This window comes from Podarcis liolepis (genome assembly GCF_965112155.1).
Source record: "Podarcis liolepis genome assembly, chromosome: 8".
In the NCBI taxonomy this organism is placed as follows: Eukaryota; Metazoa; Chordata; class Lepidosauria; order Squamata; family Lacertidae; genus Podarcis; species Podarcis liolepis.
In genome coordinates, this window is record NC_139560.1 from 12,142,311 (window position 1) to 12,167,161 (window position 24,851).

The window sequence follows — 24,851 nt, forward strand, 5'->3', positions numbered from 1 at the left end:
CGTATTTTTCGCTCTATAACACGCACCCGACCATAACACACACATAGTTTTTAGAGGAGGAAAACAAGAAAAAAATATTCTAAACGAAACAGTGGATGTATGATTTTTGTGGTTCATGCTGTGGCCACAGACATGTGATCTGATGGTGAGTTTGGGGTAGCCCAATGCAAAAATCCTGAGGATCCATGTGGATCCATGCTTTGTAACCATGTTTTTGCACCACTGCGGCCCCAGGCAACAGTGGATGCGTGATTTTTTTGGTGCAAGCTGTAGCCATGGACATGCTATGTGATCTGATGGTGAATTTGGGGTGACCCAGTGCAAAAATCCTGAGGATCCATGTGGATCCGTGCTTTGTAACCAGGCTCTTTGTCCCTCTCTTTTCCCCACTCAGTGGCTCTTCTCCCGCTTTGCTGTTTCAAAGCGAGCAAAGCGAGCCACGGAGGAGGGAAGGAAGGGGAACCATGGATCCTCTGCTCATGACTGCAGCAGATCCCCCTGCCATCCGTAGGCATTCGCTCCATAACACGCACAGACATTTCCCCTTACTTTCTAGGAGGAAAAAAGTGAGTGTTATGGAACAAAAAATACGGTATTTGTTACCTTGTAATACTGAATTTTATGTTAAAACCTCACAAGCTAAGATGAAGCATCAGATATGTCAGTCCCTTAGTCAACAAATTACCGTATTTTTCGCTCTATAGGACGCACTTTTTCCCCTCCAAAATTTAAGGGGAAATGTGTGTGCGTCCTATGGAGCGAATGCAGGCTCCCTGGCTTCAGCGATAGCAACGCGAAGCGCAGGCATCGGAGGCTTCGCGTTGCTTTCGCTGAAGCCAGGAGAGTCTGGTCTTTGAGGCTGGCGGTGGGAGAAAGCAGCGCTTCCCCCCACCACCAGCCCCACAAGCTCGGTCGAAAAGCCTGCAGGAGCCGCACAGCCTTTAAAGAGGGCGCCGCTCTTGGGGGCTTTTCCCCAAGGAGGGAGAAGGGACTGACTGGCCGAGTCAGTCCCTTCTCCCTCCTGTGGGCTTTTGTGGGAGATGGGGGAATTCCCCCACTTCCCGCAATAGCAGGGAGAAGGTCTGGGAGAAGTGCACAGAGCTGGGGGGGGGTGTCATATTTTTTCCTTGATTTCCCCCTCTGAAAACTAGGTGCGCCCTATGGTCAGGTGCGCCCTAGAGAGCGAAAAATACGGTGCTTGTAATAGGGCCTCTGATTCCAATTGAGAGGACTTGAAGGTTTGGTAACATTGGCTCCACCTGCTGACTCACACAAGGTGCTGTTAGGCGGCTCCTGTTAACATTCCCTCTCTCTCTCTCTCTCTCTCTCTCTCTCTCTCTCTCTCACACACACACACACACACACACAGAGAGAGAGAGAGAGAGAGAGAGAGAGAGAGAGAGAACGCTATCTGAATAGCAACTGTGGCGTTAGCAGAATTCTTGCCATATGCATTGCAGCTGCTCCCACTTGTTGCATATGTGTTTTGGATTCTACCCAGGAGCGAGCAGCTGAAGTGCATAGTAAGGAGAGAACTCCGTTGGAGCCTCTGTTGCAGTTCATTTTGGAAGGGACAGGGTCAATGAGCCCATCGCCTATAGGTTGTTTCTGTGCGATCAAGCACTTCATATGCACAAAGCCCTCACCTCCTTGGGACCTGGGACTTTGATCCTCTGGGGTCTGAATTTGGCTACCAGGCCCCACATTTCTTATGCTTATTTGGTGTGTAAGAGAGATACTCAGCAAGTGTTCAGGGGCATCAAGGTTGTTCTCTGCTCTTTACTCGGGAGCGTTTAGTCACTGGGAAGTGTTTGGTTAGGAACTGGTTATATTGATACTTTCAAACTATTTCCCCCCCTTAATTTTTTAAAATAAAGAGATGTGGATACTAGTGAAAATAGGCTGGTATTTAAGCAGGGGCTTAAATACACTACAGTGGTACCTCAGGTTACAGGCGCTTCAGGTTACAGACGCTTTAGGTTACAGACTCCACTAACCCACAAATAGTACCTTGGGTTAAGAACTTTGCTTCAGGATGAGAACAGAAAACGCACGGCGGCAGCACAGCAGCAGCGGGAGGCCCCATTAGCTAAAGTGGTACCTCAGGTTAAGAGCAGTTTCAGGTTTAGAACGGACCTCCAGAATGAATTAAGTTCTTAACCCAAGGCACCACTGTACTTGCTTTCTTTAAGAGCTCTTAAGGATCTTCAATGCACAATTCAGTATTGTAGTAGCCTCTTCGACCTCTCAGTGGCTTTTGATACCATTGACCATGGTATCCTTCTGGAGTGGCTGTTGAAGTTAGGGGTAGGTGCCACTACTTTGTGGTGGTTCCGGTCTTGCTTGGATGGTTATTTCTGGAGGGTGACGCTGGAGGAGTCTTCTTCAGCTCTGTGGAACCTTCAAGGTGCTGTTTCTTCAGATAGTCTCCCTTTTTCTTTAGAGGTGTTTGCATGGGTCTATACCCCCCCCCCCAAGTTGAGAGAGAAGATGCATGAACTGTGATGTGAAATTTTACTGGAGATGGTTTCACATGTTCTTCTTTTATATTTTTAGATTGGGAACAAAAACAGAGAAGCACTGGCTATAGGTGAGAATTTCATTCTCTCTCTCTCTCTCTCTCTCTCTGTGTGTGTGTGTGTGTGTCGCACCCAGGTTTTGGCTAAGGCAGCCTTCTCCATCAGGGTGCCCTTTGAATGTTGTTGGGCTACAACATCTGTGACCATTGACCGACCATGCTAACTGGGGGCTGGTGACAGTTGTCATCCAAAACATGGAGGGCCCCAGGTCCCAAGACTGGCCTAAGGGAACTAAATCACTGTGTATGTTGTTCACAAGTCACTGCTATGCATAATGCTAACACACATTAGAAATCCTTTGGATAGAAAGGCAGGATATAAGCACTGCCCTGCTCCTTTTCAGGAGTATTGGCACAGGTGTTCACGTTTTAGTGCTTCGAAGGTATCATCTTAAAGGGCACACAAATATTTGGTCTGCACAAAAATATTCTCTTCCTAAATATTGACACAAGTTTCACATGAGCTGCAGTCATCTGTGTGTGCAAGTGTCCGCTTTTTGTTATAGTTTTCTAATGAAGTTTATCACCTAAGAAACCATCTTGGTTTTGGTAGTACCCATAAACTGGTATGAGAGAACTTTATAGGATGTCCCTAGTGAAAGGAAGTCCCCCCCCCCTGAGATACTAGACAAGAATACTAAAATGCTCTCATTTATTTCATGTCCTTTTCTTCTTTTTCTGTAAAGTGCTTTTGAATAACAAAATAACCCCAATGTAATAGGCCTTACTCTTCAGTAGTTGTGTATAGGATTATTCTGTTCATCAGTCACATACTTTATAAGACAAGCAGTCCAAATACTGGGTTCAATAAATATCCCGATGCTGCAGTTATTGCTGAAGCTAAGCGACTGTGGGGTGTAATCAGTTACCTGGATTGGAGACCCTGGGGAGACCCAGAAAAAATGGGTTAGGAGTATAGTAATATTTAGTATCTATTTAAATACAGTTTAGATCAGAGCTTTCCAAACTTTTTATGTTGGTGACACACTTTTTAGACATGCATCATTTTGAGACAGAGTAATTCAGTTTTACAGTGGTTACCTCGGGTTACAAACACCTCGGGTTACAAACACTTCAGGTTACAGATTCCGCTAACCCGGAAGTAGTACCTCGGGTTAAGAACTTTACCTCAGGATGAGAACAGAAATTGCATGGCGGCGGCGGGAGGCCCCATTAGCTAAAGTGGTACCTCAGGTTAAGAATGGTTTCATGTTAAGAACGGACCTCCGGAACGAATTAAGTTCGTAACCAGAGGTACCACTGTACTTGCAAACTGGGGGTTAAACTAGCCCCTTTCCAGTCCCAGAAGGACTGCAGGCAATGTTCCTACGACACACCTACACGCTGCAACAGACACACTAACATGTTGCAATACACAATTTGGCTTGTATGCCCATAAGCCTTTTCCCTGCTTAGTTTGCCTTGAGTTCCCCCCCCCCAGCTGCTTTCATTATTATAAATATTGCACAACATGTTGATATCAATTTCTCCTCACTGTGAAGAGTTTCTAAAATGCATTCACTTTTGACAGCTTTTCAGAGAGAACCATTAAGAAGTATTATTCTATTTGCAGCCTGACCTCTTAAATTATGTATTACTTTGGGCAACATGAGCTGGCATACTTAAAATCGACCACTAGATGTCAGCAGTACAAAAGAGAATGCTGAATGATGGGGTAGGAATGACAAACATGACTCGGAAGAAAATTCATAAAATATTTTTTCATGCTCACAATAAATGTATAATTACGGCAGTCACGTTCTTTCCAGTCTTGTACGTGTGTAGAAGTTAATTTCAGTATCTCCTAAAATCTGTTTCTTGTGTCATCTCTGGTTACGTTGACTTTAGAAAAGAGAATCTCAGTCTCCTGAATAAAAGTGTATCTATAAGATTTTGCATTGCCAAAGCAGAGGGTTGGATTAGATTATCCTCATGGCCCCTTCCAACTAAGTGATCCTATGAAAAGATCTCCTTTATCAATATGCATTAATAGATAGTCGTACCTCTGCTTATGTATTACTCTGGATATGTAAACTTCGGGATGCAAACGTGGCAAATCCGGAAGTATTTTTCCGGGTTTCGCCCCATGCGCATGCGCAGAAGCAGTAAACTGCACCATGCGCAGAAGCAGTCCTCTGGTTGCGAATTCCTCAGAATGCGGCCAGACCTCCGGAATGGATCCCGTTCGCAGCTGGAGGTGGTACTGTATATGGAGATTGCTAAACTCAGCTCTATGAATAGGAAAGGGAAAGGAAAACAGGTTATCTTCAGGTGTCCAGTCTTTTCTGCGGTTACATAATGCTCAATGCCAGAGACGCTTCTGGGAAGGGAGGAGGCAAACAGTGGTTTGGTCCCAGCAAGGCTCCTGTAGGAGGCCTCACTGTCGCAAAGAGCTCTAGTGGAATGGTGGCTGATAGAGTTGTATGTTATGGCTTGAGTAGACCTCTCCAGATCCAAGCTGTTGCATGCCCCTTAGTTTAGCAGAGGCAAAACAGCAGTAGACTAGAATCGGACGTTATTAACTAATGTGACCCAAAATTTGAAGCATGAGGAGAGAAAAGCAATGCAATTCTAGAACCAGCATGGCATAATGGTTGTAGTATCCGACTGGGACCAGAGACACACAATTTTAAGTCTCCACTCAGCGATGACGCTCTCTAGGTGACAGTAACTAACTCTCTGGTGAACCTATTTCAAAGTGTGACTGTAAAGATTATTATGACTATTATTATATATTGAATTTATATACTGTCCTATACCTGGAGGTCTCAGGGCGGTTCACAGAACAAAATCTAAATATAAAACGACAAAATATATAATCAAAATAAAAACAACTCAATACCCCCCAACCCCCCCACATTTTCAAAGGGCATAGGATGTTAATCAAATCAACCAAAGGCCTAGTTAAAAAGGAATGTTTTTACCTGGTGCCTAAAGGTGTGTAATGAATCATAGAATCATAGAATTGGAAGAGACCAACCCCCTGCCAAGCAGGAAACACCATCAGAGCACTCCTGACATATGGTTGTCAAGCCTCTGCTTAAAGACCTCCAAAGTAGGAGACTCCACCACACTCCCAGGCAGCAAATTCCACTGTCGAACAGCTCTTACTGTCAGGAAGTTCTTCCTAATGTTTAGGTGGAATCTTCTTTCTTGTAGTTTGGATCCATTGCTCCGTGTCTGCTTCTCTGGAGCAGCAGAAAACAACCTTTCTCCCTCCTCTATGTGACATCCTTTTATATATTTGAACATGGCTATCATATCACCCCTTAACCTCCTCTTCTCCAGGCTAAACATGCCCAGCTCCCTTATCCGTTCCTCATAAGGCATCGTTTCCAGGCCTTTGACCATTTTGGTTGCCCTCCTCTGGACACGTTCCAGTTTGTCAGTGTCCTTCTTGAATTGTGGTGCCCAGAACTGGACACAGTACTCCAGGTGAGGTCTGACCAGGTGAGGTCTGACCAGGTGAGGTCTGAAGATGCTAGGTGAACTTCCGTGGGGAGAGCATTCCATAGACGGGGAGCCACTGCAGAAAAGGCCCTTTCTCAAGTTGCCACCCTCCGGACCTCTCGAGGAGGAAGCACGTGAAGAAGGGCCTCAGAAGATGATCTCGGGGTCTGGGAAGGTTCATATGGAGAGAGGTGGTCCTGGGCCGTTTAAGGCTTTATAGGTCAAAGCCAGCACTTTGAATTGGGCCCAGAAACTATTTGGTAGCCGGTGCAGTCGGACCAGGATCGGTGTAAAATGCTCAAACAGTCTTGCTCCAGTGAGCAACCTGGCCGCTGAATTCTGTACTAGCAGAAGTTTCTGAACCATCTTCAGAGGCAGCCCTACGTATAACGCATTGCAGTAATCTAACCTTGAGGTTAGCAGAGCATAGACACTAGTAGTTAGGCTATCCCTGCCCAGATAGGGGCGTAGCTGGGCCACCATCCGAAGCTGATGGAAGGCACTTGAATGTACAGGAGGAGAACCATGTGCACAGACTTGGGAACCTTTGGAGGAAATGTGGCGTTAAAATAAAATAATTGTGGTGCATTCTTTGGATTTGACTTACGACACGGTAGTGAAAAGGAAAACCAAAGCCTAGTCACCACTGACTACTGTGGCCCCTGATTCCTAACATTTTCAGGCATTAATCCAACTACAGTACTTCCCAGTCAGCAGAATAAAATAATGCACACAGTAAGGAGCAAACCAGATGTGACAGGGCCATAGTGATGTATCTTCCCTATTTGCTTATTATTATTAATGTATGTCTATCTTCGTCTTCCTCCTGAAGGAGCCTAGGGCAGCCACACAACATCTCCGTTTTATTTTATTTTTTTAATTGTCTCTCTCTGTGTGTTTTAGTCTGCTTTCTTTATCTGAAAAGCAGCACTGGGTGCAAGAACAAACCTCCATTGTCCTCTCTTATTGCACTCTGCTGCTTTTTAATCTCATTTTCTCCAGCGCATTTCCAATACTGAGTTGAGGAGGCGAAAAATGACTTAAAAGTTGATTTCCCTCCCCTCCCTTGTGCCCTCCATTTTGTGTAAAGAGTAAACCCTCCCCTCCTTTTTTTAAATAAGATATTTATTAAAGTTTCAAGAATAAAAAAAGAAGTCACAATAGTTATAAGAAAAAGAAAAAAAAGAAAGAAGAAAATACAAAATACAAAAAAGTAAAAACAATTAAAAACAAATCAATCTTTCCATATCTTGTCTTTCATTCACTTGTTTCCCTGACCTCCTCACACCTCCCCTTTTTTGTATTCCAGTTCAGTAAGTTAATTCAGCAAATCCTTTCCCTCTTTGTTTTTATCTTAGACCTTTGTCTTAATATGTAATAACTGTATATTCTCATCTGTTAGCAGTCCGTTTTTACATACTCCTTGTAGCATTACTACTAAAAACCCCTTAGCTTCATTCCAACATCATTTTAACATTCATTAATTTTACAGTATTTCTGTAGATAGTCTTTAAATTTCTTCCAATCTTCCTCCACCAACTCTTCTCCCTGGTTTCGGATTCTGCCAGTCATTTCTGCCAGTTCCATATAGTCCATCACCTTCATCTGCCATTCTTCCAAGGTGGGTAGATCTTGTGTCTTCCAGTACTTTGCAATAAGAATTCTTGCTGCTGTTGTGGCATACATAAAGAAAGTTCTATCCTTCCTTGGCACCATTTGGCCGACCATGCTCAGGACAAAGGCCTCTGGTTTCTTCAGGAAGGTATATTTAAATACCTTTTTCATTTCATTATAGATCATCTCCCAGAAAGCCTTAATCCTTGGGCACGTCCACCAAAGGTGAAAGAATGTACCCTCAGTTTCTTTGCATTTCCAACATTTATTATCGGGCAAATGATAAATTTTTGCAAGCTTGACTGGGGTCATGTACCACCTGTATATCATTTTCATAATATTCTCTCTTAAGGCATTACATGCCGTAAACTTCATACCTGTGGTCCATAACTGTTCCCAGTCAGCCATCATAATGTTATGACCAACATCTTGTGCCCCCCTCCCCCTTTTGTATAAGCGTGGAGCAGGCATTGTATAAAAACCCACATGGCTTGCCCTATCACATCCAGTTTGGCCTGGAGATGATGTTTTAGTGCTTTTAGAAGTAATTGTGAGTTTTGATATTCTCTTTGCTATTCAGCTTCATCCTCTCCAAATGATTTTTTTTTAATTCGGATCTCTTGCTGGAAAAGGAGAGCACTAGTAGCTCACTTCGCAAGACTGCTTTCTATGCATTGCTTTCATAAGTAGCATGCTTGGATATATAAAGAGAACCAGTTGGCTGCTCAGTTTAGGATGTTGCCTGTTGCTAAGGGCCATTTTACCTGACTAATCTTATCCGTGTTAAGAATCTCTTCTTAGCCTGCAGCTCAGAGTTGTGGCATGCTAAGAGAGGATGTTACCAAATCCTGTTCCCCTTAGATGCCCGGCAATCAGTCCTTTTTATTTCAGTATTCAGATTGACTTGCTTGTCTAATGTTCCTGGACCTTTCAATGTCATGCAGCCAGCGCCTTGGAATTTTGTGATAAAAATATGCATATTTTAAGGAATGCATTATGCAAGTCAAGCAGGTTTGCACAAATTAAGTTTGCATGCAGTCACTGCCATGTTGTTTCCAGTAGGAGTAAATACTAATCAGATAATTATTTAGAACTGGAAAAACTGAGTGATAATTGTTGTATGTTTGAAGTTATATATCACCATTCTAACTTGACAGAGCTGTGTAGCTTGAAAGCTACAGAACTCTGGAGCTTGTGTATTGTTAGAACAGAGCCTTATTCCATTTTCACAGATTGTAAGATCATGGAATTATAGAGTTGGAAGGGGCACAGTGGTCATCTAGTCCAGCCCCCTGCAATGCAGGAATCTTTTGTCCGTTGGTACTCAAACCCATAGCCCTGAGATTAAGAGTCTCATGCTCTACCGACTGAAAGGAAGAGGAAACCACAATAGTGGTGTGTTACCTACAGCCGAACAGTTTTATTCCGCTTAAAAAATAATAATACTCAAAACAGCTAATACAGGTGGCAATAAAAAACATGACAAATGACTAAAAATAACTTTAAAAGCTCCTTGCAACCAAAGCACATCAGTTTAATGAACATCCTCAAACTACTTTTCTTAAAACACAGCATTAGGTGCAAATGGTTGGGTCCATAACTCTCTTATGATGAGAACTGGATCAGGGCCTTAGTTGCTTTTTTGCAGGGAGGGGAGAATTTCTGTGTGATTCCGGTTTATTCTGTACAAGTTTTAACAGGATTATCTCCAAACAGACATCTGCTGTCCCAGTGGGAGTTCAGCTCCCTCTCCCCGCCTTGCAACCCTCACGAGCCTCTAAACTCTGCACTGGAGGTTGGGGTACCCTCACACAAATACCGGGGGGCTGATGTGGAAGGAGAGAAAGGGGAAATCTGCTTTCATAGCATTGGATTTCACTATTTAGCTTAAGTCTCTTGAAACTCTGTTCCTTTGAGAATTAATAGGAAAAAGGCACATTGTAGAAGTCATGCCTCCTTCTGCGGTTAGAGAATTAGCTCTAAAATCATGCTATCTTTTCCGGTCTGATTTATCGGGATGTTCTTTTATTGACGTTGATCTTCTGCATTGTTTTTTCCCAAGCGAAAAAGCACAACGCCCCCCCCCCCCAAAAAAAACCTTGTCAGTTCTTGGTGGTGAGGAATTCTGTATCTCTGCTTGTTCCTCCATAAATATTGAAAACGAGGGAGCGAGGTTACCACTCACTGAGCCGCGAGTCTTGTTCACCAGTTGGGAACAAAATAGTTATTAACCTACTCTTACCCCTGAGGGGAGTCATCTCTGGTCTTGGGAATTTCTATTACATCCCGTAATTCTCTTTCGTTTTATCTTGACGGAGCCCAAGCTGAAATGTGCCTGGGATGTTTTCAGAATGAAGGCCATGCGTGCCAGTGTTGTTTTGAAAATATGCCTGGGCTTTCCGCCTGTCTGAATTTGACATGGCACTCTGCATCAGACAACCCCATAAGGCTGTAATGGGCAGAGTCATTGTAATCAGATGTGGCATCCCGTATGTCTTATTCTGCGAAAGTAGGTCAAGTTGGAAGCAGCCTTTCTCCGTGATTCCCACAACCTGGTTCCACAGGGCCTGAGAGAGCTGTTTGCTGATACCATAGAAACCGCTGGGAGGGATTAGGAGACGCTAAGCAAGGGCAGTCAAGAGTCTTTAGTACACAACCACTAGAAACCGAAGCTGGCAAAAAGCATTTAAATTTGATGCATTATTTTTAGGCCCTGGAAGGGATCCTCGGTGTCATAATCTGCTCTGACTAGTGGTGTGGCTTCACACGGCTGCAGGCGTTAAACAGGCTGCAGTTCCTCTATAGAATAGCATCAGATATTGAAAGTGAGCCCAAAGAAATAGACAAAAGCTAAGGATTAAAGTTAAGTAGATACATGTGTTTTGAGCTTAAGGGGAGGGGGGAAGAATATGCAAGCCTCTTTTGACTTTTTTACAAACAGGAATTATTTACAATCCGTAGAAACTATTCTTTAATATGTGGCATTCACATATTTCCCCCCTCTGTTACTGAACACCAGCAAAGGACTGTTCAACTTGATGAGATATGAAAAGATGTCTCTGTTCATTCTAATTGATTTCTCAAGTGGCATCAAAAAAGGATGATACAGTTCATTGCAATTATTGGTACCAGTGCGCTGTTTGGTTCCCGCGGTTTCTTGCTTTGTGTGTATGTATGTCTTATGGCCAGAACAAATTGACTTGATAAGCAGAGCGATCCAAGCCCCCTTCTCCTAGCTCTCCTGGCTGAGCTGACCTGGGACCCGCTAGATTCCAAGATGGTGCTACTGCCATTGCACATCATCATCTGGGGCAGTATGTGGTACTAGCAGCAAGAATGACAGAAGCGATCATAAAACAATAGAATCTCGAGTCACATAGCAAGAATTGCTGGTTTTTCAAATTAAATATGACAGGTACATTGAATAGCTTTTTAAACTCTAAGAAGCCACCAGACACAAGAAGACATCCCCTTCCTCCTGCTTTTGCAGCCCGCCATGCCTGTCCCACCTCCTCAAAATCTGGAGCTTCATTCTGCAAGGATGCTGACCCCATTGGATGTTATTCAAGAGCATTTGCTGGCAGGAGATGAAGTGACTGGTATATTATGTTAGTGAGGCTCTTCCCTGCTTTCCCTCCCCCCACTTCAAATAAAGCAGTATTCTTGGGTAGACTGCATCGCATCTAACAGGCATCAGCTGAACTTTAATTTTGCTTCCAAAGAGAACTCATGGGAAGCAGGCTTAGAAAGCAAAATTCTTATAGCTGGATACGAAAATGAATTAAATTGTCATTGCCAGATTATTTTATTTATTAAATTTGTATGCCACCCTTCATCTGAAGTTCTCAGGACGATTCACAGCATAAAAATACAGGATAAAAGCACAAAATGCATCCTAAAAGCAAAATGAAGAAGAGAACAAATCAATAACCCCTCTCCCCTCCCAGACAATTCAGGTGTGGACTCTGTTGAATTGGTGGAGGGGAAAAAATGGTGATGCTGTGATGTATTTGGGGAATAAATCTATCTCGGTATGGTATGGCAGTCTTTGTATTGCAGGGCCTTCTGAAATACAAACTTCTGCTGTAAAAACATCCAGGCTTACAGCCTTGCCAGTTTTATCGAGGGCCAAGTACTTTATCCTTCACACACCAGTAATTGCTTTTTGAACAGACGATTTCATGCACCGTTCAAGCTACACTCTGCTGGCTTTCCAAGAATATCTTTCTTTTCAACGTGATACCTTGGAGCACAGACTTGACATCTTGTTAAACTGTCAGCACTTGAGATTCTTAGATCTAAAACGAGGCGTTTCTGCGGTGCCATCCATCTTAATGGACCTGTAGCCCTTTTCAAAATGTAATAACATGCTTGCACAAAAATGGACGCCGACCGTTGCGTGGTTGAAGCAGAGCAATTTTTGTAGCGAAGTGTCCAGACTAGATACAGCAGAAAACTATGTTTTATCCCATATGTCTCAGGAAATATGAATAAACCCCTAGTGTTTAGTTTCCTACATGGAAGGAATCCTTTGTCAAAAGAAGAGTTTGGTCACGTGGAGCTCGACTTGCATTGTGAAGAGGTGCAATCTAGATATGTCTTTACTCCCTCAGTGAGAACTAGGCCTGGGTTTTGTGCTGCCATGAATGACTGGAACTTTTGCAGTTCTACTCTTGGTATATTGTTGTGCTGCGAAGTTCATATGTCTGTGTGGCAGTTACTTTGTGTTCATTGGTTTGCATTCTGCCTCTGCGTTTCAAACCACTCAGCTACATAAGGAGCACCGACCATTGCCCTCAAGAAACATTTTATTGGCTATAATAAAAGCGCAAACAATCAAATAACAATAGACGTGACCCACCTTTCCCTACCCAGCACAAATTTTTTTTTTTTTTTTTGGGGGGGGGAGGGAGTTCTAGGGAAGCAGAACAGGTAGCTGCATATACCAGGGGTCTGCAAGGCTTACCGGGCATGGGCTTGATCACTCCCATTGATCACTCCCGTGGAGATACTCCATGGGCCGGTGCAGTGCAACGCCAGGAATTATGTCTGTGGCACTGAAAATCGCTTCTGCACATGCCCAGATGCTGAAAATCGCCCCTGCACAGAAGCGATTTCCGGTGTCTGAGCATGCGCAGAAGCGATTGCGGAACCACAGAAGAGAGGTACAACGCTGCGTTGCGCCGGTTTAGTGCAGCGCACGGGGACTCACTGAGCGGGCGGCTCGGTTCAAGGGTGGCTCACGGGCCGGTTAAGCGACCCTCATGGGCCACTTCCGGCCCATGGGCCTTAGGTTGCCGACCTCTGGCATATACCAAGAGAAGAGAAGACTGAGTATAGAAGAGAAACGGAAAATGCTTTTTAGTTCTTGTTGAGTATCTGAAATGTTCTTATAGACTAGAAATGGGGAACCTGCAGCCTCCAGGTGTCTCTGAACTACAACTCGCACAATTGCTGACCATTGGCCATGCCGGCTGACTGGAGTCCAGCAACACCTGAAGGGCCACAGGTTTCTTACTCCCATTTTGGACTGGGAGTATTGAGTCCATTATAACAAAGCAAAAAAGGCTGTCAAACTTTGCTATCATCCATAGATATTCTGAAGTGAAACAGTGTGAGAAGAGGGTGCCTGCGAAATACAGCCATCTACTACAGAATTGGGTATTTTGAAATTCTAATTTAAGAACAGTGTATTATGGGCATCTGACTTCTATGAGTACAATTGGGGAGCTACATGGTGTGAGATTTTCTCTTGCTTTCTGATGAATGTTCTTCTGTCTGCTATTGGGTAACCCACTTTTCAGCTGTTGGATGTGCTGGGAAGTTGGAAACAATACTCCATTGCTTACATCATACCAGGAACTGAAAATACAGGAATACCTGGAAAGTTAATGCATTCCCCTGTTAATCTTCTCTTCTTTTTAAAAAGAAATATTCTTTGTTTTTTCTCATTGTCTCAACAGGTACCTTAGCATGGGGAACCTTCTTAAAGTTTTGACGTGCACAGACCTTGAGCAGGGACCAAATTTTTTCCTTGACTTTGAAAGTGAGAACATTTTAAAAAAACATGTATCTTTTATCTAGTACCCTAACTATAGTCCAAAGAGAGTCTACCAGTTGGACTCACTTTTGCATGTACTTTTATTTGTGTGCATGTTGCTGCCGCTTTGTAAACACAGCATCAAGTAGCATGTGAATGAAGGGGGTCTAAGTAGTTGTTTATATAATTTACAATGGTTAATATCAATTTATATTTACTGCTGTGAAAATCAGATGTGCTTCTGGGCCTCCTTTGATGAAGCCATAAAAGAATCTGCCTGTTGCCTTATGCCTTTTGCATCTTAACACCCAGTTCAGAAGATGAGAAGATATCTCATCTTAATAAGCCAAGGGATTCACAAGCCTTTTGTCTCAGCTGTAGCTCCTTCGTGGCACACCTGGGGGAGCCAGAAAGTCTATAATTAACCACAGTTTCCCCTTTCATCTGAGTGGGGAAACTATGGCTAGCAGCTTCAGAACAAGCCAAGGTCTTAAACCACAGCTTAAACTTTAAGACCCTGACTTGCCCCCAAGCTACTTCTGAGTTCAGATGAAATTGGAAACTGTGATGATTTATAAGGGGGCGTTTGAAGGGTCTGTGTGTTCAGGCAAAAGGCCTGTGAATATCATTGGAAATTAAACAAAGCAGCAAACGTTTGATTGCAGTCTGTGAGTTTCTAGCTCACACTCAGTGAGTCTGTGAGTTTCTAGCTCACACTCAGTTGCATGTAGCTTCAACATTGCTTATTTTAAATGGTCATTAAGATCTGTTTAGAATTGCCTTTCCTTAAAGGAGGTATCCTAATGCCACATGTATTCAATGATGGAACTGTTTTAAAATGTTATCCGACTCTGAGGACTCTGAGCTAGATCTACTGAAGCTAACTTAATTTGATTTCATATGCATTTTATTTCATGATTGCATGAGGTATCTTGTTAGGGCTATGCCCTAAGAAATGGCCTTTTTATAAGGATGCAATAACAGCAACAACAGCTTTTCCCATCGAAAACGTCTCCCTTGTAGTAGCAAGTATAATTTTGCTGTTAAATAGAGAAATTTTCTAGAATGGCATGTGAATTCCAGATCTTAAATAAGAGTTGGTATTCAACTAGATTTTACTCAAGAGTAGACTCACTGAAATTAAAATTAGCTTAACCCAAGGGTCTTGTAAAACTTAGCTGAATACCACCCAAGGAATTTTTAATAGAACAGATGCTGTACCAACATAGATTTGAACAGTATTAGTATCTAATTTTGTATTCTACTTCTAAATGTGTGCAGCTTTTATTCAGCTAGGCACCTTCTGTTTTTTATCTGGAGCAATGATTAATACCCAGTGCCCAGGACTCAAGCCCTGTACACAAATGCCACACAGTCCACATACCTCTTGGTATTATTTCATAGGAGCAAATGAGCCTGCCTTCTGCTGAGCTAGGCCTTTGGTCAATCTAGCCGAGTATTCTGTACCCTGACTGACAGCAGCTCTCTAGCATCTAAGGGTCTTCTCCATCATCTGATGCCTGGGATCCTTTTAATGGAAGATGCCAGAGATTAAACATCAGGCCTTTTGTGCGCAAAGCATTTGCTCTGATCTGTGGCGCTTCCCTTCTTGTGTATTGCATGACAAGGTTGATTAAAATTGTAGGTGCCTATTTATTGATTTTGGATATTAAAAAAGATTACTTAGCTTACTGATTCTGTGCTTCATGTTTTCACACAAAATCAATATACAGCTGATAAGGAGGTTCCTCACTTGCCCACAGCTGTGGTATTAATATCCACATTCTGTGAGCTCTTGCTTCATTTGCGCCTCTTCCCATAGCTAGTAAGCCTATGCTAAGGTTGCCATATTTCAAAAACTGAAAATCCGGACACAAAAGTTTTAGGAAATCAACACTTCTGACATGGGTTGCCATACACTCGGGTTTTCCCGGACATTTCCCCAATTTTTGAAAATTCTGCCCGGACTCTTATTTTCGGTGGGCGAATCCCGGATATGTCAGCCCTAACCTATGTGTTTCTCTAAGCTAGAAGGCTTTTACCATGTGGATTGTGAAAGGCTGAACTGACCAAAGCTGTTTTGACAAACAAGGCTTCTAGACATTCCAGTTGCATTTAGACATAATGCGCAGATTGCAAGTATATTTTGATAGGAAAAAGAAACCCAAACCATGTATACATATTTAAACACTATTTTCAGGAGTATATTGAAATACATTCAAGATGTTTATATTTGAAAATTGCGTAAATACAAATATGACTTAACATGCTGTGCTGTTGTTTAGATGCTCAACCTACAGAATCAGAAAAAGAAATTTATAATCAGGTAAATGTAGTGTTAAAGGATGCAGAAGGAATCCTGGAAGACTTGCAGTCATACAGAGGAGCCGGTCATGAAATACGAGAGGTAAAAAGCATAATTGGATGGAGTATTTTGTAATCAATTTAGTGATGCTACGTATCATACTTTGCATTAGTGATTATGACTTTAATAAAGGTAAAGGGACCCCTGACCATTAGGTCCAGTCATAACCGACTCCGGGGTTGTGGCGCTCATCTTGCTTTATTGGCCAAGGGAGCCGGCATACAGCTTCCGGGTCACGTGGACAGCATGACTAAGCCGCTTCTGGCGAACCAGAGCACCGCACAGAAATGGCGTTTACCTTCCCACCAGAGTGGTACCTATTTATCTACTTGCACTTTGACGTGCTTTTGAACTGCTAGGAGGGCAGGAGCAGGGACCGAGCAACGGGAGCTCACCCCGTCGCAGGGATTCGAACCACCGACCTTCTGATCGGCAAGTCCTAGGCTCTGTGGTTTAACCCACAGCGCCACCGTCCCATATGACCTTAATACAGATCAGTTAAAGGTTCAGTTTTTGCCAGAGTCTCTATAACTTGTAATAGCATGCTCTATGTGCAAGTAATTTTTACTATCTTGTTTTAACTGCCCTCTCGGCAGCCCTGAAACAGAGGTCATTTTGGACCCTTTCCGGATAATCAGATTTATATTGCAAACGTGCAGCGTGAATGTTTCTCACTTGTTGCACCAACACCCACATTTTCTTTCCTTGGCGCCACAATTGTATTTCAGGGTATCTCATTTCCCCTACCTTTTAACCACCTGTAATATTTAGTTGCTGGGGGAATCCGCCACCCAGATAGTGCCTGACATTCTTCAGATATTGTTGCATGACATGTAGTCATGCAGGTAGCTTGGGCTGCACCATTGCTCAGCAGTGGAACATGATGACTGCATACAGAAGGCTCCAGATTCAGCCCTTGGCATCTCATGTTAAAAGGATATCAGGCACCATGTCTGGGAGAGACCTCTGCCCTGAGACCTTGGGGAGCAGCTGCCAGTTGGTGGAAGAATGATTTGACAATAGTACAAGTCTCATTAATCAGCATTGCAATTTCCCTTCTTCCCCCCCTGCTTTTGCGTTTGCAATGAGGTGATCCTTGTTCTCCACGCTGCAGGCTATTGACACGAGAGTGAGACTTGTGTACCGTGAGAGCTTCATCTAGGCTTTTTTTCTCTCCCCGAGCTCCTCTAGGGATTGTGCACGGTCACACAGAACAATGTCTCTGTTTTGTGGTCTTATGGCTTGGTTGTCCCATGCTTTTATATGATTTAAATGTAGAGAAAACTATACTGTAAAGCAAACATTATTATAAAGCAAACATCCTTGCTCGTGTTTAATTGTTCCAGGCAATACAGCATCCCACTGATGAGAGGCTCCAGGAGAAGGCATGGGGTGCGGTTGTCCCTCTAGTGGGCAAACTAAAGAAATTCTATGAATTTTCTCAAAGACTTGGTAAGTGTCAGTAGTAACTGATTGATTGATTTGCTCCATAATATTGTATGATCTACCATGTAATTAAGGCCAGGATCCCACGGTGTTAACTATTTTAGCATGGTCAGATTTGTTGATATTAGCGCTAATGACTTGTATTGCTAATTTACTACCTACACAGAAATGTTGACATTTACTGCTAATTTGGTGGCTTTGTTTTTTTGTTGTTTGTAATTTCTAGTCTAATGTATCTTGGCACCGATACAAACTGCTTTTGAGGAAGGTTGAAGGACTCTCCTGTTTTTTAGGGCAGTCCACTGGCACCTAGGATTTTATAACACCTCGATTGCGGCCTGCTTTTGTAATCATCCAGAACGACAGGACGTTCAACACATTCACACTGTTTTACGTAACTGTCCCCCTTGTTCTTGCGTGCAGAAGCTGCATTACGAGGTCTTCTTGGGGCTCTGACAAGCACTCCATATTCTCCCACGCAGCACCTGGAGCGAGAGCAGGCTCTTGCCAAACAGTTTGCGGAAATCCTTCATTTCACACTCCGTTTTGATGAGCTGAAGGTAAGTTCAGAATTATCCCCGCATAGCACTTGTCCAAACTGGACGGTCACAAAGCAGCTGTGATCCGTGTTACAGCGTTGCACAGTGCTTGTTTGTCCATTGATCCGATGTTGCTGTAAACAGATATGGAAATCCCTTTCCATTTTTGCTCCTGGATGGCAGCCAAGGACTGTTAACCCTGGTCTTACTGATTGTTCAAGCTCGTCACATCACTAAGGACATAAGAAGAACACTACTGGACCAGAACAGAGGAGCATCTTAGTCCAATTACGCATTCCTCATACGGGCACAAAATGCTGGAGGTTCTCCATGCAGGGACAGTACGGCCTTGCCTATAAGCATCCAGGCAGAGCTATCTGTCCTGCTAACAGCGGCAAAAAATGCTTGCCCCATTCAGCTGCTACCTATTCCATATTACTGTATTAGGCAACATACATGAAATCACATGTGTTCCGTAGTATTCTGGATATTTAATAGCCTAGTTATGCAGGATTCTGCCTTGACAAAATAATATTTAGGATCCTGCCCTAGACCACTACTTCAGTGCAGGACCTCAAGATGCTGGCCTCATTTCCCAGGTCTTCACAGAACTGAAATCCCTGGCCCCTTCAGAACGAGTTAGGGTATGATGTGCACTTGTCACCAATACATCCTCTCCCCCCCTTTCTAGATGACGAATCCCGCAATTCAGAATGACTTCAGCTACTACAGAAGAACCTTGAGTCGTATGAGGATCAATAATGTTCCAGTAAGTACCCTTCTGTAGAAGTGAAGAAGGTATTTCTTTGTGACCCTTGTACCACTTACTCTGTTTATTCAAAACCAGTGTAGATTGTGATTTTTTAAAATTTTATACTTTGGTAGGCAGAAGGAGAAAATGAAGTAAATAACGAATTGGCCAACAGAATGTCTTTATTTTATGCCGAAGCAACGCCAATGTTGAAAACCTTAAGCGATGCCACGACAAAATTCGTTTCAGAGGTATGTGCATGAATAGACCTCCTTGTTAAGAGAACTGTGGAAAATACAAGTTTGTTGCGTAAAACTAGCTTGCGCTGCTGACAAGACTCCGTGTTACAGACTCTTGGGTGCATCTCAATGTTGAATTTCACGTGCCAGCAGTGTGATTTGAAGGTGTTAAGGGCTGTAGAATTGATTTAGTTACAGGAGAGAGGCTTTGGAATTTTATTCAGTAAATCTTGTGACTCGTCATAGATGGCAGCATCTCAATGCAACTCAGTAATGCGCAGCTAAAGTCTCCTCCCTCCCTACCCCAAAACAGCTTGTCTGCCTTTTGCACTTGGCTCCTAAAACTTGTCACTGAAGCTTCTCCACCAAGGGGAAGAATATTACTTTCAACATGATGAGTGTTTCTCCAGCTTGGGTCCCCAGCTGTTGTTGGACTACAACTCCCATCATCCCTACCTAGCAGGACCAGCAGCCAGGGATGATGGGAGTTGTAGTCCAGCAAGTTTGAGAAACACTGGTCTACGCCAGTAGGTAGTGGTTCTCCAGGGTTTTGAACGGGAGACATTCTCAGTCCTACTTGGAAAAATGGGTTACTTGCTTGTATTACAGTAACTATGTATTTCTTATGCCAATTACAGAACAAAAATTTGCCTATAGAGAACACCACAGACTGCTTAAGCACCATGGCCAGCGTTTGCCGAGTTATGCTGGAAACCCCGTAAGTACCGAGGCTACTTCAGACATAACTTTTGATCAAAACACCATTTTATTTATTTGACAAATGTGGGCATCTCCCTAAGCAAAGCCTCTTTGTTTTTTTACTGAGAAGTTTCAAACACTAAGAAGGAGCGATACTCTGATCACGATAAGCCATCGATAGTAAGCCACAAATTCAGAGTTAATTTGGCAAAGGTATAAACAATTTGAGGAAAACCAGAACCTAGAATTAAGGAAAAATAAGATAAGAACCTGGTAGTTCCTTTCTGGTATGTACCCAAGTGCAGGACTGCAATCGTATTGAACTAGTAAGAAACTTTTGTAATATGGCAGATAGAGGAGGGAAGGGGGTGGAGCGTCTCAGTCATTGAAGACGGTGCATCATGCAGAGCAAGGACTGGGGCCAAGCCTGGTTTCCTGAATTGGACCATGCCATTTTCCTGACTGAACACATCTGACTCAGATGTTATGGTCCGGTTAGGGTCAGGGAAGGAGCCTGTGCCCCACAGGGTGGGCTGTGCAGAGGCGATTCCTTCCGTAACAGTCTCCCAAGTGCATTTAACTTTCTTCCACAGAAGTGGCTGCTATTGATAGTGCTCCTTGGAGATGACAGACAGGCTTCTCTCTCTGAGAGGTCTCGACACTTCCAGTTTTGTAGCGCCTTTTTCAGATTACGCTGGACGTGTGCCAGATTGCCAGTTCTTGCGGGAACAGTTCTTTTAAATATTTCAACACCGGAATATATCAGAAGGCATCTGTACGCTTTGGGAAATGGTTTGATCTCATGCATAAATCAGGAAGATAAAAGAACCTGGAGCGTACTTTGCCTGCATCTTGAGCCTCTTTTCCAGGGTTGACCCCCAGTGCTTGATCACCCTAACCTGCGACAAATGGTTATTGTGCAGCCAGATATCTCGGGTGGTTTTAGCAAGGCGTGTTGCGCTGTTAGAGAAAGGTAGGAACGAAACCCCAGCACCAGGCTTCAGGATTTGCAGTTGGGAAGGAAGAAACTTTACCCTTAGAAGGCTGTTACTTTTGGGGATGGTATTCCGCTGAGACACTTGCTCTAGTTATCTCTCGCTTGGACTACTGCAATGCGCTCTGTGTGGGGCTACCTTTGAAGGTGACCTGGAAACTACAGCTAATCCAGAATGCGGCAGCTAGACTGGTGACTGGGAGCAGCCGCCGAGACCATATAACACTGGTCCTGAAAGACCTACACTGGCTCCCAGTACGTTTCCGAGCACAATTCAAAGTGTTGGTGCTGACCTCGGCCCAGTATGCCTGGAGGAGCGTCTCCACCTACATCGTTCTGCCCGGACACTGAGGTCCAGTGCCGAGGGCCTTTTGGCGGTTCCCTCGCTGCGAGAAGCCAAGTTACAGGGAACCAGGCAAAGGGCCTTCTCGGTAGTGGCACCCGCCCTGTGGAACGCCCTCCCACCAGATGTCAAAGAGAACAACAACTACCAGACTTTTAGAAGACATCTGAAGGCAGCCCTGTTTAGGGAAGCTTTTAATGTTTAATAGGTTATTGTATTTTAGTGTTTTGTTGGAAACTGCCCAGAGTGGCTGGGGAAACCCAGCCAGGTGGGTGGGGTATAAATAATAAAATATTATTATTATTATTATTATTATTATTATTATTATTATTATTATTTAGAATTCAGCTTTGGATAATCAAGTGTTTACTGCCGTGTCTTGTTAAAATCCCAGGGAATACAGAAGCAGGTTCACCAACGAGCAAACGGTATCGTTCTGTCTGAGGGTGATGGTGGGCGTCATCATTCTCTATGACCACGTGCATCCAGTAGGCGCGTTTGCTAAAACGTCAAAAATTGATGTAAGTTCTGGGGCTGAGTGAATTACGCCTCCTTGTGGTGGGCCAGCTGGGTGGGGTGGAGGCAAGAAGGAAACACAGAAGATACTCATTTTTAAAATATGCATTTTTTAGCATTTCTGCATGTCAATAAAAATGATGTGGATGATTCAGTGCAAGTTCCCATATTATGCCAGCTAGGCTGCACTTGTGTGAAAATGCTATTTATATGAATCATGGGCGGTGTATCTATGGCTGCCTTGGCTTCCTTCGAGGGCTGTTGTTTTTAACGTTATTGCCCTTCCACTGATTGAGCTAATCGTATTGACATGAGGGGCTGGATCCTTTCTGAAAAGTGAAATTGCAGGTTGTGTCATGGTTACGTCCAACCCCGGTTTGTTGTGAATTAACATGTGTGTCCTGTCCCCCCCCCCAACCCTTTTGTATTGATTTCCAGATGAAAGGATGCATCAAAGTTCTCAAAGACCAGCCTCCAAACAGTGTAGAAGGCCTTCTAAATGCTCTCAGGTATCTAGCTTTTGAACGTGGAATCACTGTAAGTGCCAACTCTTCTTTCTTGGAAAACAGTGGTTAGCACTGTTAAATAAGGACCACTGGTACAGTGTGAAGGCAGGCACAGCATTTCAGAATTTTTCAAATGCCTACGTACACGGGGATTCAGCAGGAACACCCAGCCCAAAGCTTCCCTCCACTGCACTGCCCCAAGATTGCCCTCTTGTCCCCAAAATAGTCTTTTGTTAAGGATCAGACTGCCAGAGATGTACAAAGCCATAGAATCATAGAGTCCAACCCCCTGCAATGCAGACATATGTGCATGGTTTTTACACACTTTTATTTTTCCTTTTTAGGTACACAACAAAACATTTGAATGATGAGACTACCTCGAAGCAAATTAAATCTATGTTGCAATAACAGTTACCTGGAAATTATGCTCTGCTGTAAACAGTATTCTGCAATGACGGAGATGCACAGATCTTTTTTTCTTTTTTTTAAGTGATTGCAACTACTATCTTGTTCAGTCTTGCTTTTGATTTTTCTCCTCTTCTTGTCTTCTCCATAAAAAAAAAAATCACGTTCTTGTTCTTGAGTAAGCTGATAACTTCTTTTCTGTGCCAAAATCATCGAAAATTTTATCAACCCTGGGAGGTGATTTTTTTATTTTATTTTTTATTTAGCCTTTCAGAATGGCCATTCTGTGGCAGCTAATTCTGCATTGCGTTTTGGATTTCTCTGGACTGGAGAAAGTTCTGTGACTTGAACTAAATATTTTTAAACGTGGTTTTTTTTTTTTTTGAAAAACTAATATTTAATATTGCTTCTTGTGCATGGCGAAACTGCCTATTTCTGCTATTTAAAAAGAAAGAAAGAAACTCTCAGTGACTTCATTTTGTATTGCAGCTTTTTTATGTGCAACCATGAGGAAACTTAAGAGCAGATTTGTTTAAATTAACTGTGTTTGTACAAATGGTACCCAACACACAAAGGTTTTTTTTAAGAAAAAAAATAAATAAATGAGTAAAACTGTTTGTTTTAAAAAGTTAAGTTTGCATTTTGACTCATTTTTGTAAGGATGTCTGTTGTATGTTTAATAACTAACGTTTAAAAAGAAAAGTGGTGTGTGCGTAGCCAAATTACGTATGCATGTTCGTGTCAAATGATTGGCTGTGGAGACAACAATAAAAAACGGCTTTCATTTTTCTAAGTGTGATTTGTTTTACCACTGTTGTTGAGAGGCCTGTGGTCAGTAGCTTTTTGCTAGGTTCCTGAACTTTAAAAGTGAACCCCCATGGAACTGGGTCCTGTGGCATGTTTTCTCAGAAATAAGTGTTGATGTATTGGATGCTACTTACTCCCAGGTAAGCAGGTAAGCGCTGCTCTGTTCCAGAGAAAGTTAGTCATAACAAAGTCCCCTTGAAACCAAAGCAGCACGTTAGACGTTCCTAATTGCTTTCTATGGAACTTGGTTATGGATAGCTCAGCTGCTTAGAGCGTGGTGCTGATAACACCAAGGTTGCAGGTTCGATCCCTGCAAGGGACAGCTACATATTCCTTCATTTCAGGGAGTTGGACTCAAGGGTCCTTTCCAACTCATATGATCCTATGATTACCACCTTTAATAAACCTTTGTGCCTGGGCTTATTTCACTGTATAAATTGCCTCGAGGTTTTCATCCTTGATATGGCAATGAGATTTCTATCCACTCGATTGCAAAGCTTCGAAAAGCTGTTTGCAAACATTTATACCTTGGGTGGTTAGCAAAGGTTGCTTTAGTACGTTGGGGAATCCATCCTTCAGCTGGTTAGCTCCTAAACCTCTATCTGAACACCTTCTCTCTTTCTTTTTCTCTCTCTTAAAAAGGTATTTTCTTTCCTAAACTTAGTCTCCTAGAATATTGCCAGCCTACAATAAGGTAAAAGGAAAAGGTGAAGGACCCTTGGACAGTTAAGTCCAGTCAAAGGAGACTATGGGGTTGTGGTGCTCATCTCACTTTCAGGCCGAGGGAGCTGGCGTTTGTCCACTGACAGCTTTCCAGGTCATGTTGCCAGCATGACCAAACCACTTCTGGTGATTGTGATGGAAGCCAGAGCGTGCGGAAACACTGTTTACCTTCCCGCCGCAGTGGTACCTATTTATCTACTTGCACCGGCATACTTTTGAACTACTAGGTTGGCAGGAGCTGGGACAGAGCAACAGGAGCTCACTCCGTCGTGGGGATTTGAACCGCCGACCTTCCAATCAGCAAGCCCAAAAGGGTCAGTGGTTTAGACCAGGGGTCAGCAATGTTTATCTTGCCTGGGCCGGATCGGTCCCATGGAGATCCCTCCGTGGGCTGGATTGCGATTTTCGGCACCATGGAAGCGAGTCCCTGCGCCACACTACACTCGAAGGAAGCCAAGGCAGTCAAATGACTTCTACAGGCCGCTTCTGGCCCATGGGCCTTAGGTTGCTGACCCCTGGTTTAGACCACAGCGTCACCCATGTCCCTGTTCAGCCTACCATAGGGAGCCTGTGGCTCCCATATGCCATTGGACTCCAGCTCCCATCATCCTTGACTGTTGGTCATGCTGACTGGGGGTGATGAGCAGTGGAGTTCAGCAACATCCAGGGAGCTCATGGTTCTCCATCCCTGCCCTAAGTGGTTTGCAAGTTTCCATCTCTATAGTTGGACCATCACTCTTTGTATAGCAACTGATAGTCGCTGCTACAGGAGGGTGTGTTTCTTCCTGGAGCCACCCTGGGCCTGGCTTCTTGTAACTGGTGCCTTGCAGGCTTGC

At 43.5% G+C, this 24,851-nt stretch overlaps 1 protein-coding gene across 4 annotated transcripts in view; it reads left to right on the forward strand.

Moving 5' to 3' along the window:
- The window catches only part of CYRIB (CYFIP related Rac1 interactor B), a 67,590-nt gene extending 44,317 nt beyond the window's left edge, over positions 1 to 23,273 (forward strand). For all 4 annotated transcript variants that reach the window (XM_083516981.1, XM_083516980.1, XM_083516982.1 and 1 more), the window contains exons 3-13: positions 2,557 to 2,590; positions 13,606 to 13,688; positions 15,968 to 16,089; positions 17,394 to 17,499; positions 17,917 to 18,053; positions 18,724 to 18,801; positions 18,918 to 19,034; positions 19,661 to 19,740; positions 21,453 to 21,579; positions 22,013 to 22,083; positions 22,425 to 23,273. In XM_083516981.1, coding sequence (XP_083373107.1) covers positions 13,616 to 13,688; positions 15,968 to 16,089; positions 17,394 to 17,499; positions 17,917 to 18,053; positions 18,724 to 18,801; positions 18,918 to 19,034; positions 19,661 to 19,740; positions 21,453 to 21,579; positions 22,013 to 22,083; positions 22,425 to 22,488 — 975 coding nt within the window. In that variant the 5' untranslated portion in view covers positions 2,557 to 2,590; positions 13,606 to 13,615 and the 3' untranslated portion in view covers positions 22,489 to 23,273. The remainder of the gene's footprint in view (positions 1 to 2,556; positions 2,591 to 13,605; positions 13,689 to 15,967; positions 16,090 to 17,393; positions 17,500 to 17,916; positions 18,054 to 18,723; positions 18,802 to 18,917; positions 19,035 to 19,660; positions 19,741 to 21,452; positions 21,580 to 22,012; positions 22,084 to 22,424) is intronic.
- Positions 23,274 to 24,851: the final 1,578 nt, after the last annotated feature.